The following is a 14,591-nucleotide window of genomic DNA, read 5'->3' as shown; positions in this document are numbered from 1 at the left end:
TCTTTTCTGCAAGTTTATTGTTTTCTGTTTGGTATTAAATTAATAATTACGATCCATTTTGTTACATCTGGTGATGTGTTTTTTTGGCAATCGCCACGTAAGTCAGCAGGGTTTTAGAACAACCGTTGCTGGAACTGCAAGCCAAATGCGTTTTGTTAAAATAACCAGCCCTTGGATGGTGTAAACTTCCCCAAAAAACGTGTATGGTGTAATGGTGTATTGCATATGGTACAATGGTAGAAGGTGTATGGTGCTGTGGTGTATGGTGTAAGGGGAATGGTGTAATAATTTTATACATTAATCTACAATATTGTGATGAAAATTCGTTTTTTTAAAATAAATAAATAATTTAGTAGTCGCACGCTTTCTTTTAAATTAAATTGCATTATGGAAAATTTCGGATGGTGTAGATAGAATGGGGAATGGTGTATGGTTTAATGTGTAAGGTATATGGTGAAAAAATGTAACGTGTATGGTGTAATGGCACAGGATGTTGGTGTAATTGTGTATGGTGAATGTTGTAATGGTGTATTGTGTTAGTGGGAAGTTAACACCATCCAAGGACTGTACTTTTTCACTTTTTTGGTCTTTTGGAAAATGTTGTTTGGCTGTATTTAGACCCCTCCACCAAAAAATGTAGTTTGCATGCACACGTATATAAACTGCAGTTTTTATCTAACGCAATCATAGGTTTTAACGTTGTTACATCCGCCGTAAGGGATAATATTCAATAATCGTTACACACATCACTCCGCTACACTTCATGTTTATGCTCCGTTAGGTGATAGAACGTTTTTAAAAACACCATAGTCAAATAATGTTTTATCCAACAAAACACTTGAAAAGACATTTATTATATCTAATTATTTGTTTACTTTCTAACAAGATCGTAAAAGAAATACTATTTTTTGGACTTTTTACTTATTTTGAAACCTGTATTGGTTTACAAAGCTTCATTTTCTTTGTTTATTCCATTTCAGGCTTAATCATTTCCCCTTTCCTATATTTTTACAAAATGTATTTTACCTTCTCCAAACTTACTATCTACTTCTCTTATCTTCAATATTTTATGAATCACTCCGTTGAGTAGTTCTTTCTTTTTAGAGCATCCTGATTTTGCTCTGTACCTTTTTATCGAAGGCGTGGTCGGTAATAAAGTTATCCTCCTGTTCCATCTTTTCATTATTACTCTGTTGTTTGAAATAAATATTATTATTAAAATTAGGTCTTTCCACTTTTCTGTGAAAAGACCTATTGATTTCCCCTCTGATTATTATTTTATTTTTCTTCTTTTGCCACTTTTATTTCTTGCGTATACGTTTTGTTGCGCAAGATGTCGCTTAGCTGTTTGATATGATATCGCACATTTTATGCACCTTTGAAATTGACCCTCCTTAACCGAATACTTTTCTTTTGTATGCATTATCTCCCCAAACACTGTTTTGCTTGTGAGTGCATCTTCTCCGTAACCGTAAAAGAAATTTAGTTAACCAAATTGCTCGTTATATCCTCATGATGTTTTGTCCAATTTTGACCGAAGCGATACGAAGACTCTATATGAGTGTTATTTCCCTTTCTGAATTTTACATAAGTGATACATTAATAGCATGAATGGTAAGTGATAGAGACATAAGGTGTATTGATTTGGGGTCCTTGGTTCACAAAAATAAAATTGAGGTCAAGGTCAAAGGTCAAGGTCATATTCTAAATTTTGACTTTTCCTTGTTTTATGATCTCTTCTGTCACTTATATATAAAAGAACTAGTGCAATATGATTGCCTGATTGTGATGAAGATATGATACATTTGGTCTGAAACAATCCAATGTCATCTTATAGGAGTAATTGTCTCTGAAATGATTAAATTTAAGGTAAATTGCTTATTACTTCAACTTGGTACATGATAAAGCCATAGGGTCTTTTACAAACTGTTGGTAAACCTAAAAACATTATTTATATTTTAAACACGTATACATAAACCTATCATTTGAGACAGGAAGTGACCTTCAATAAACCGGAAGTACCTAATATCTCCATTATTACAGTCAAAAGTATATAGAAACCATATATTTAGAAAAGTGTACGCAGTTAATTTAAATCGTCTGAAGGCATGCATTATTACTACCCTCTGTTAAAAAATTTATTACAGCAACACGATGGATGCCCCACTGGTTGCTTTTGTGATGTGTATTCCCTAGTATTTATTTTAAAATATTAGGATTATTTATCAAATGTGTTCTATTCATATCAATTACAACTCAATTATTTGCTATGTCTTTCTAGCTTGTTTAAAAATCACATGTGTTATGCGGTTTTCATTTTGAAAAGTTTGAGTTGTAATTAATTGTTATCTCACCTGATGCAATGGGTCAAGTTGTTTTCTTCTTTTTTTAGTCAATTTAAAACCAAAATGTTCTCCTCTGAAATAACAAGGTCAAAAAGAATAAGATTTGGATACCATCAACATTTATAAAATTGAGAATGGAAATGGGGAATATGTCAAAGAGACAACAACCCGATCAAAGAGCAGACAAAGGCCGAAAGCCACTAATTGGTCTTCAACGCAGCGAGAAAATCCCGCGCCCGGAAGTGGTCCTCAGCTGCCCCCTAAATATATTGTGTACTAGTTCAGTGAAAATGGACGTCACACTAAACTCCAAAACATATAAATAACTAAAATTAAACTAAAATTAAAAACATACAAGACTTACAAAGGCCAGAGGATCCTGACTTGGGACAGGCGCACAAATGCGGCGGAGTTAAACATGTTTTGTGAGATCTCAACCCTCCCCTTTTACCTCAAGCAAATGTAGAATAAAGAAACACATAGCAATACGCACAGTAAAACTCAGTTTAAAAGAAGTCCGAGTCCGATGTCCGAATAGGTAACAAAAGAAACTAAGTAAAATGACAATGATACATAAATGAACGAAGGACTACATGTAATAGCAGTTACTGACATGCCAGCTCCAGACCTCGGTTAAACTGATTGCAAGATTATGTCTTCATCATATGAAAATCAAGTACACTCCCTCCCGTTATGGGTTTAGTATCATAAGAAGAACATAACCTGCATCATGCCAACAGCTGGTTTTAGAATAAATGTGTTTATTTCCGATGCAAAGACCCTATTAGTGAATCAATATTAATACCAGGATATGAAATCCATAATGACTTGACAACAGTATCGTAACTATATCCTTTTCGAATAAGCCGTTTAAATGTATGGTTAGCAATTGATGTGAATGCCGACATGTTTGTGCTTTGTAAAGAATATGACCATAAAATATTCGATGTGAAATACCTGAACGTATAATATGTCTGCATGTTCATTTATATTTACGAATGATGTCCTTCAATAATACAGAGATTTCTTTCTTTGAAATCAAATACGTTGTTACATACACGAGCGAATCGAACACGTTGAGATATATAAATATTAAAAGATGGTGACAAGGGAACGTCCTCATCTTAAAATGGATAATTAACAATAGAAAATGAAAAATCATCACTTTTATCATAAATTTTGGTATTCAGCTTCCCGTTAAAGATATAGATATCAAGATCCAAGAAAGGGCAGTGTTTATTGTTAGTCTTAGCCTTATTTGAAGTCAGTTTCGGCAGGATAAATCTCTTTAGTGTACATACTGAAGTCGTCATTATTGAGGGCCAATATATCGTCTAAATATCTAAAAGTGTTATTAAATTTTTGAATCAGATGTTGTGTCGATGTATTCATTTTAATAAAAAATGTCTTATGAGCATGCTTGCTTACCAACATGGCCTACACGGCAAAACAAATAATTAAGGGGTAAAATGAAAATTGTGTCTATTATCTTAAAAACCCCTTTTTATAGAAAAAAATTGACATTGGCAGAAATGGTCACTATACTGTCAGTTACCTCTGAATAAGAGTCATTGCCCAAAAATAACGTGTTTTGCATTCTTTTAGAATATCTTGAAAACTTGTCCTAAAAGATAGAGAGAAACTGTAAAATGCAAACATGATCAGAAGGACAAGATCTATCAATCGATTTAATGACCTTTATCTTCATTCGACTCCTTGCATTCGTTATTGTACCTAAATGACAATACTTACCAATTCTATTTTTCTTTAATTTGTATCTTCAACGCTATATTATAAATCTGTAATATATCATGAGAAACTTTCGTTATCAAAAAGTATCAACAGAACAATTTGAACACATTTGTCCACATTGGTACATGCCAAACATCATCATTTCTGCAATTCTTTTGGTCAAATCTATAGTAATTACACAAACACGATCAGTAAGACAGAATTTATAATCGGACAGCAAAACTGAAATTGTAAAGGACCCCTCATCAGATTTATTTCCCTTCATGACAAGTTTACCTTTTTTAAGTGTTGGCAAACACCGAAGTAGAACAGAAAATAGTACAACATTATCAGCGACACAAGATCAACAAACAAGAGATCTGAATCATTAATTATATTCTAGTTTTTAATAATGAAGATGCACTTATATCAAGGTGAGAGAGACAGGCTTAGTTGAGTCTCTAGTTCACTTGTTTTTATTCTGTTATGAGGATGTCATCCTCTATTCCATATTTTAGTTCTTAAATTAATATATTGTTGAATTGAGCGACATTTTCTAGGTTTACCCGTTGAGGTTAATCAATTTGACAAAAGTTCAGCTGGAGTATTTGCCAGTTTATTAGAGGAAGAAGGATACTGCCATTATGAAGCTCGAGTAATGTTAGCAGGAGAACAAGGCACTGGTAAAACTACAATTGCAAGATATCTGGTGGGCAAAGGTCCAAGAAAATTCAGATTATCAACTGATGGGATTGATTTATACAATGGTTTGTCATTTATTAACCGTGAGGCAGAAGAATGGATGCAGGGTAAACAAGGTAATGATTGAATGTAAATTCTTTACATTATGAATAAAATTTCAACAGATCCTAACTATGGTTAACTGTTCAACTACTTATTCCTAATGCGAATTTAAGCTAGAAAACTGTACATTTGAATCTGTTGCTATTAGCCTCAAATGTATGTTGTCACAAATTAACCCACAAAATACAGTGAATGATCTTGTTATTCGAATCCTAACTATAAATAAAGATTGACAATTGGTGGAAAAATAAATACTGATGTAGATTACACAGAATGAAATATGATTCATTCTGACAGAAAACATTTCTTTTCTATGCCATACAATCGTATCTTATTGGTAAATATATTTCAATATAGAGAGTGCATGATGAGTTTGCAGAGAAATGTTACTTAAAACGATCAGTAAGGAAAGATACATAGATATAGGAAGATGTGGTATGAGTGCCAATGAGACAACTCTCCATCCAAGTTACAATTTATAAAAGTAATGTATATTTAGTTTTGTTTTAGAAAAAAAAATAATATATGTATTCCTGCAATCTAAAGTATCGAATATATCCATAATTAACACATTGGTTAATTTATTTGGACAATATCTTCACTCTATCATTACAGTTAGTCTTTGTTTACAAAATAGTTTAGTAGCTTGTTTTCATTCATTGTCAGTGTAATGTCATTTTTATAACAAATCAATAAACAATTCTAAGATGAGTTAGTAAAAGGGAATACATATGTTTTAATAGAAGAACCCAATCAAGAGCAACTATTTACAGGTAGATTAAGATAGACGACCTTGTTGTTAATTTATCTAGAAAAAAAATGATTATCGTTCTAAACTTAATGGAATAGTGTCATGTCAAGTTTTGATTTTGTTCATCAGTGCCCCAGAAAAAGAACTATTTTTCGCAGACTTTCGTTAGCAGGAATGGTGATTATAAAAAATAAACTTACTCTTGTAAATTTGTTTGGGAAAAAGTAATGGAGACTACGTTCTACATTTCAATCCGTGCCCCTTGGTATCTTCTTTTTGTTAGAGATCAGGTCTATGTAGGCGCCATTATGGTGCTTAGTTCTAAAACGATTGATATGTTTGGGCTTCCAAACGTGTTGTCATAATTGTCTTGATCATACCTTATACATGTTCTAAAACAAATCTAGTGTACAATTATATCGATATCGTACAATGCACGTTTGTTATGTGAACGGGACATCAATCAACAATATTGTAGTCAGCACATAAAACTTAGGCGCAGTTACATTGCATCCATACGTTTATTTGGGAAATTGAATTCTTATTTGGTTTAGTTTTTGACTTTCTATAAAGAGATACTAAATATCTGTTTACAAGCATGTTTCACCGTTTCAGTCAATATATTTTTAGATTTTACATTATCTGAAGTAGCTATCAGTAGAGCTTTACCTCAAAATGAAGATTCTTTAACAAAGCGCAAAAAAAAAAGGATCAGCGTCAGCTCAAGTTGAAGTTGTTTCTGATGGACTAACTCAAAGCCCGTTATCATCGGAAAGTCTTTCACCAGTAGCTGAGAATGATAAATGTTGTGACTCTACAACTGCAATTGATTTATTGCGTAGTGACGAAATACATCCAAGAGAAAAATCGTATATCAATAATGAAGAAAATGATCCATTTCCCGTTCAGAGTGAAATATTGAACTCTAAATTAAGTAGCTACAGGATAGATATTGGGCAGCCCTCAACTGAAAGGAAAATATCTGAAAAAAAGAAAAATATAAGAAAAGCAGCAGTAGAGCCATCCCCAGTTATCTTAGAACAATCCTTCGACGATACCAAACAAAGAAGAAATATTATAAAAACTCCTCCTTCAGTCCTTAGGCAAACTACACCGGATATATTGAATGTAGTTGTTGTTCCGACAACTGCGTTATCAGTCCCTGCGAAGGAAACACAATATTTTAGTTACGCAGGTATGTCTTTAACGATTACGATCCAGTTAACTGTTATCTACAACCTATTTACAATATGTTAAGAGCGAAAAAAAATTGATTCAGAACAGGTATGACAACTTATATACATGAACATATAAACAAAGTAACACTTTGTAAATTGCGTGTGACCATAGCACTTTCGCAACGCTCAACCCTAATAGACCCGTATACAATACACGACACTTACCCTAACACAAGAGCAATACTGAGAATCATCGTATTTTTAATTAATATCCATGTATACTTTCTTTTGAATTGCTTATAATGAATAAGCCAATTGGACTTTTAGCTAAAGAAGCTGAAATCCTCCTCGCCTACTAAGATTAGCAGGTGTCCAGTTCATAAAATTACATCTCAAATATTATCCAGCTGGCATTTCTGGCAAAAATATGGACTCTACAAAGTCAAGCTTAGTTTTACAAAGTCCATTGGACTAAAAAAAGGTGCTCCATTTTCATAGGAATATGTTTTATGAATTTTTCTAAATGCTAAAAAATTAAGACACCATACTGTTATTGAGTTGAATGGTCGATGGATAATATCCCATTTTGATTGAATATCTAGGGAAAACATCATATCTAATATTTTGGGAAAGATTACGTCTGTTAAAAAGAACAACCATATAAAACAGTCCTTACAAACTTTGAAAGCATCTATGTTTTGAAGAAAAAATCTTTTAAAGTTTATTCTTTTGCAACATTTTTTTTGTATTTCTGTAAGAGCTGATGTCAATTTTGGAGTCTGAAGTACCACTCATATACGATTTATCATTCTACCTAAATGTTTATGTCCTCAAAAGTCATGCCGTACTAATTGTGTGTCCTTATTGCAAACAGTACTGTTGGACTTTTAAAAGGATATACCAGCTGGGAAATGACGCATGTATAGGAAAAACTACGTGTCCGGCGCATGTTGATGGTTGAAATAAGCTGTTTGTCTTGAAAAAAAAACGTTGAAAAAGCATTAAGCACCTTTAATTTAAAAATCAACATGTATCATTGGAATGATGTTTCCGAGGTGAAAAAAAAACCATTTAGGAATTAAAATAGTACGTGTGTGCTGTGGTACTACACATACGCCTACACTAACCAATGCTTGATTGAATATCCCAATGTAATGGTTGTAACTTTTTAAAACCTAACAAAATGTACAATGAACAAGAGGAGGTAAAATCCATTATGGTGCCATACTTTTGGAAAATAAACCAGTATTATGTTATTTGAAGCCAAAAATTCAATGAAATTAGGCCGGGGTTACTCTGGCACAGTCTTCATTTTGCTATCTGAAGACATCTGGTCAATAACAGTGCTGAAAAAATGCATTTTGTTTTAATATTTAAACACTGGTTAGCCTCTTTGATGCAACAATTTGCGTTCTGAAACCTAATTTCAAAATGTATACGAAAGGCGTTTTTACAGATAAACAATCTCAAAACAGAAGATACATGAAGGATATTCAGTAACCCATTTCTGGCGGTCGAACATTTAAAAAAAAGTAAACTGAAATCAAAGCAGCACTAGAGCTATCCCATTTTTTTTTATCAGAAGTCTCATATAAAGAATAAACCCCATGAAGAGAGAATAAAGTTATTAGTCACTTGTTAGTCCCTTATGAAACTAATCCGGGTATATATTTATGATTATTTTATTCTAACATTTGATTCGTTTGTCTATTGAACACAAACACAAATTTATCGGGAAGGTTTTCATTAACAATTAGAAAATACGAGTGTGTACAGTTAAAACTATCAAAATTTAAACGGAATTATAAACAAGACAAACAAAAACATATATGACAGATATGAATGATATATAGGTAGTGTTTTATGTCAAATCAATGCTTCATCAACTTAATTTGTTTAACCAATGGAACATTGTATACAGTACTTGCAACCTTAGGCGTTACTGTTTTAGCGATCAATCAGCAGTCATCGATCAGTCACCGATCAGTCAAGTTCGCGTCAAACTCACGTCACCAATCCGTCAGACTTATAGTAAAAGTAATTGACTGATCGGACGGATCGGACGGATCGGACGGATAGAACCGATCGACCTGTCTGACGGATTGAACTCTACTACGTCACATGATAGACTGATACAAATTACTGAATCTTAGTTTCGTTTAATTTAATTAAAATGGCGACATGTACAATACAAAACGTTCAAGTACAACTGATCAACATTTTTCATTCAGCAAAGTTTAATGAATTTAAATGAAAAGAAAAATACAGATAAAACCTAAATTTAAATACTATCATTAAAGAATGGTCATTTTCGTTTTTATTAAGGTTATATATTTTCAAACTCGGAGAGTTCTAAAACGGTGTTTATACATCGCGATTCTGATTTTATTAATTTCCGAAAATACTCTGGAAAATAAAATGAAATGATCAGTTATTGAAAATGTTGGTGTATTCTTTTTAATATTTTAAAGTTTTGTATTTTTATAATCTTAATTTTTTTAAAAATAAAACTTATCTCAATCGAGGCCATTAAAATAACAAATTACAAATAAAATTGCTGCATTTTCTCTAAAGATAAGAAATATTGGTAATTTTAAACAATGCGAACAACATTTTAGTATATTTTTCTGTTATTCTTTCAATTTAATGAAAAACAACCAATCCGAAACTATAAAAAGTACAAAAATCCAATTGCAGTCAATAATTTCTATAAAAATGAAGAAATGATTGCATTCTTGTTCAACATAAACAAAAGTTAATGCATATGTATCCTTCAAATATTCACATTTTATACAAAATAAGTTATCAAAAGGCATTTATAGAGACTGATTGCAATTGACGTTGCATTATTTCAAATATGAGGAGAAATATTTGCATTTTAAGCAACACGTTTAAAAATTTAGTATCTTTTCCGTAAAATTCAGTATATTTTATGAAAAACAACCAATCCTGATGTACAAAAAGTACTGAAATCGTATGGCAGTTTACAATTTGTATTAAAATAAAGCAATAACTGCATTCTTATTCCACATAAACAAAAGTTTAAGTATTTTAATTCTGATTATATCTAAATTCTAAAAAAAGACTTATCTTGAGGCCTTTAGAATAACTAATTACAAATAATATAACATCATTTTTCATCAAAAGATGAATAATTTTGGTAATTTCAAACAATGCGAAGAATATTTTAGTATGTATTCTCTGATATTCTTTTAATTTTGTGAAAAACAACTAATCCTAAACTATAAAAAGTACAATAATCCAATTGCCGTCAATAATTTCTATTAAAATGAAGAAATGATTGCATTCTTGTTCAACAAAAACAAAAGTTTATGCATATTTGTCCTTCAATTATTCACATTTTATACAAAATTACTTATCTAAAAGCATTTATAAGGACTTATTGCAATTGACATTGCATTATTGCCTATATGAGAAGAAATATTTGCATTTTAAGCAACGTGTATACACATTAAGTATCTTTTCCCTAAAATTCAGCATATTTTATGAAAAACAATCAATCCTAAAGGTACAAAAAGTACTGAAATCATATAACGGTTTATAATTTGTATTAAAATAAAGAAATAACTGCATTCTTATTCCACAAAAACAAAAGTTTAATTTCTTTTAATTCTGATTATATCTAAATTCTAAAAAAAAGACTTATCTTGAGGCCTTTGAATTAAATAATTACAAATAAAATTGCATTACTTTTTATCAAAAGAAGAAATTAGGGTAATTTAAAACAATAGTTAAAACAACTCTCTTAATCAACACAAACAAAGCTCTAAGCATCTTTACTGTTATGCTATTTTTACTTTTATCATCTAGTGACATGAAATTGCTAAATAGAGTATTTATTTTAAATGATAACATTTTATCGCTTATAAGTGGTACATAAACATTCTGAGCATATCATTATTCTGCACTTATGTAATTATTTAGCTCAAATTTAAATAAAAGAATATGAAGTAATACATATGATGCGTGAAAAGTAATTTTTTCTTTTTTTATTTGTTATTGCAACCAAATGTATTACAAATTAACGAGTAGAAGTGTCTTCGTAGAGGTCCGCGTTCATCGAATGTAAACACTGTTGAGTTTGGTTTACATAAGAATTTTAAATATATACGTATCCGTCCGATCCGTGCATACAATTAATTTTATTGATCGATCGCTGACCGTTGTCACGGTAACTCTCACATAGCTTTTTTGACTTATCTGACGGATTCTATGGGTCACCGATCACCGATCACTCATCGATCAGTCAAACATCCGTCACCGATCATTCACCAATCAGTTTAGTTCACGTCAAACAGAAACGCCTAAGGTTGCAAATACTGTATCAGTTGATATTATCATATTAAAGGAACGGAATGTTTGAAGCAACATATGTACGTATCAGTCATCAGTTATATGGTTATATAATATTCGTAGTCAATTATTAATTATTAGCCATGACTTGAAAAAATCTATCTTTTTTATGATTTGCTCTTTAAATCTAACTGATAATTTTTGAAAATTTATCTAGAGTATAACGGCATGGCAGGGTGATGAATGACGCCAACATGAGACAAGTTTTGGTCATCTAAAACATTGACAGTTTTGAGCTCAATGATAATAAGGTTTTCGTTATTAATTGATTTGCATCGTCGTATATAAAGCGATATAACTGATATACCAGAATAAATGATTACTTATCTCAATTTAATCAAACTTTTGCAATCGAATATCATTCAGAGACAGAAACCAAAGCACCAGAAAAAAATTCTACTACAGAAGTATTACGAAACCGTGGTATCATTGGAAAGTTAAAGAAGCTATTTGGTGTTCAAAGACATGTTGATGAAATAAAGGTGGTTATGACAAAAGAAAGATTTTGGGAGGAAACAGTTAAAACTGGAAAAACGAAGCTCCATCACAGGAAAATAGCTCCAGTGATCATTTGGGACGTCGGAGGGCAAGATGTATTCTATAGTACCCACCAAACGTTTTTGACATATCGAGCTATTTACTTGCTAGTTTTGGATGGTAGAAGAAACCTTGATGATCCATGTATGTACGAACAGTATCTGCCTGGCAAGAGTGGTCATAAGACACCTAGAGGTAATAGTAATTTGTCAAGGATATATCAATGTCTACTATCCTAACATCTATCAACATTTACTGTGACCCTCTCCCCCTCTCCCCTACATTTATGCATATTTATTGTTTATACTATTGGTTTGTAAAGATTAATTACATGTCTATTACCCTAACACCTAACAACGTTTAAGATGAACCGGTTTCTAGATACACAAACACATATTAATTGTTTATATGTATGTGTGTGTGTGTTTATTTGTGTGTGGAAGTCATTAAGAGTTTCTACATATATATTCTACATAGAAATACCAGGCGTCTTCCTGTCCATCTGTATGTACGTCTGATCTTGTAAGCGCTCCAGTGTATACAATTCTTGTCCATATTTTCATGAAATGTATCCAATAATACTTGTGCATCTCTTTACTTCGGCTCAACAGAGAGTCCCTCGTTGGAAACTAGGCAAGGCTATGTTATCTGATTGATGAAATATTACTTGTGAACAGTTTTAGTAAATTGAAAGACTTTTTTGTCTGTTCATAAAAAAAAAAATTATAATATTTATAATAGATATCGCCGCGATATAGCCTCTTTGTGCTAATGCAGCGTAAAGCAGTCACCAATCAATCAGTCAATTTTTGAAATGTATATTATCAATGTCTATGCAAAATTCGAAAATCAGTGCCGATTAAGCCTGTTTAACATGTTTAATAAGATATGTCCTTTGTATGTATAAATCTTCTGGAAAATTGCTTTAAAATGTTGTCAATAGATATAAGAAGATGTGGTATGAGTGCCAATGAGACAACTCTCCATCCAAGTCAAAATTTATAAAAGTAAACTATTACAGGTCAAAGTACGGCCTTCAACACGGAGCCTTGGGTCACACCGCACAGCAAGCTATAAAAGGCCCAAAAAATTAACTAGTGTAAAACCATTCAAACGGGAAAACCATCGGTCAAATCTATATAAAAAACGAGAAACGAGAATTACTTATGAACCACATCAACAAACAACAACTACTGAACATCAGATCAAGTCTACATTCTGTTCCTTTTTAAGAAATGATAAAAATGCGAGATTAATTGTTGCGATTTCGTTACAGCTACTTACAAAGATATGTATCAGAAATGATCAAAATAAGAGTTACCATTAATGAGATGCTTTCCTAGTCGCATTTTTGTATTAATAAAAACCATGCAATGATTTCTGAATTTACAGCATACCAATAACGGCTCGGACAAGTTAGAAAATCGCTGCCATTCTTGTACGGGAATTTTGTTTCTTTGACATGTTTGAAATGCTACTTATATTGAGTATTGCATTGTAAACATTTTCAAATCTGCATTTTATGTTGTGTTTATATGCAATGTATATCGAAATATTACACTCTAAACACATTACGTAGTAATGTTTTCTTCACTTATTTTCAGAAAATATATAGCTTGTGAATTTACTTACTATGCGTGATGAATTACTTGAAATTAATAAACTGATCTTTGAAATCAAGTTAAGTATTAGCAATAACTAAAACTTGAAGTACAATAAACAAAAATACTTTTTTTACAAAAAAAAATGTCTAATGAAGAAAATAATATACTTAAATATCTGTTGATTATTATAAAAACTACTACTTATAACTAGGTATCCTCTATATCGTTTATATGTAAAAGTTAATCACTTGCATGTTTTCATCTAAGTCATCATTTTTGAAATGTTCATGTTCAAGTCTGAACATATCTTAACGTGATTAAGCTTAGCAACTTTGGTAATTACTCATAATGATTAAGTGTTACTAATGAATTTAAAAGCTCTATAATAAAAAATTGATATACAATGAACTTTTCACTTAAAAACGAACTGATATAATAAAAATAATTTGGTGTTAAGTAATGCTAATTTAAACTGACATACTTCAAAATGTACTTAATCAAACTGTTTTTCTACTACTCGAGTACCATGATTTAACTATATATTAGCTAAGAGATGTATTCGATAAACAATAACACAATACATTCCTCGACCTCCGGGAGCTTCATTATCCGCTAGGGTTACATTGAGAGATTATGCATTTGACAATGGATGCAAAAATACATTTTCTCCAAAATCATGAATATACAGACTTGTCAGTGTAATTTGTGATATAGCTCTTTTCCGTATCTTTAAACCAGAAAGCTCGGAACCTTTACATTAGTAAAAAAGGAAATTTTTTCAATTTCAATTTACTAATAAAGGAATTGATGATGTCAACATCAGCCACGATATTCACAAAGAGGTAAAATTAAAATATACTTTATTTTCAAAATCAATGTCTTCCTATTGTATCCTACAGTTACACCACAATCATTGCACCTAAAGTATTTAACTATAAGCAAGCATTGCAGGACCTTGATTTAGAATAATACGTAGAAAACCCTTTGACATTTGACTATTCGCACGGTCTTATATTTACAGCCCGCTGGCTATGCTATTTCTGGGGATTTAAACATAAATCAGCATGAACATCTCCAAAATGTGATTTCTCATGGACCTAAGTTCACACACCAGTTGGAACCATAACTTCAAAACAGTTATGAATTCAATTGAGGACTACGCAAGAGCATTGGCTAAACAAAAAGTTGTTGAACAAGACCCTTTCTCAAAATTGGTCAAAACAATCAGTTGAAACACTGTGTGAATGATCAGAGACAAAGAAGCTGT

At 31.6% G+C, this 14,591-nt stretch overlaps 1 protein-coding gene across 1 annotated transcript; it reads left to right on the top strand.

Annotated features, from left to right (window-relative positions):
• The first annotated feature begins 480 nt into the window (after window positions 1-480).
• On the top strand, window positions 481-13,335 carry LOC127705604 (uncharacterized). Its single transcript, XM_052209936.1, has 5 exons — window positions 481-535; window positions 4,637-4,759; window positions 6,341-6,826; window positions 11,550-11,915; window positions 13,325-13,335. The coding sequence occupies exons 1-5, from the start codon at window positions 481-483 to the stop codon at window positions 13,333-13,335; spliced, it is 1,041 nt and encodes a 346-aa protein (XP_052065896.1).
• The last annotated feature ends 1,256 nt before the right edge of the window (window positions 13,336-14,591 follow it).

The sequence above is a fragment of the Mytilus californianus genome, unplaced genomic scaffold, assembly GCF_021869535.1.
Source record: "Mytilus californianus isolate M0D057914Y unplaced genomic scaffold, xbMytCali1.0.p SCAF_6, whole genome shotgun sequence".
Classification (NCBI taxonomy): Eukaryota; Metazoa; Mollusca; class Bivalvia; order Mytilida; family Mytilidae; genus Mytilus; species Mytilus californianus.
This window is presented reverse-complemented; position numbering and strand designations above follow the sequence as displayed.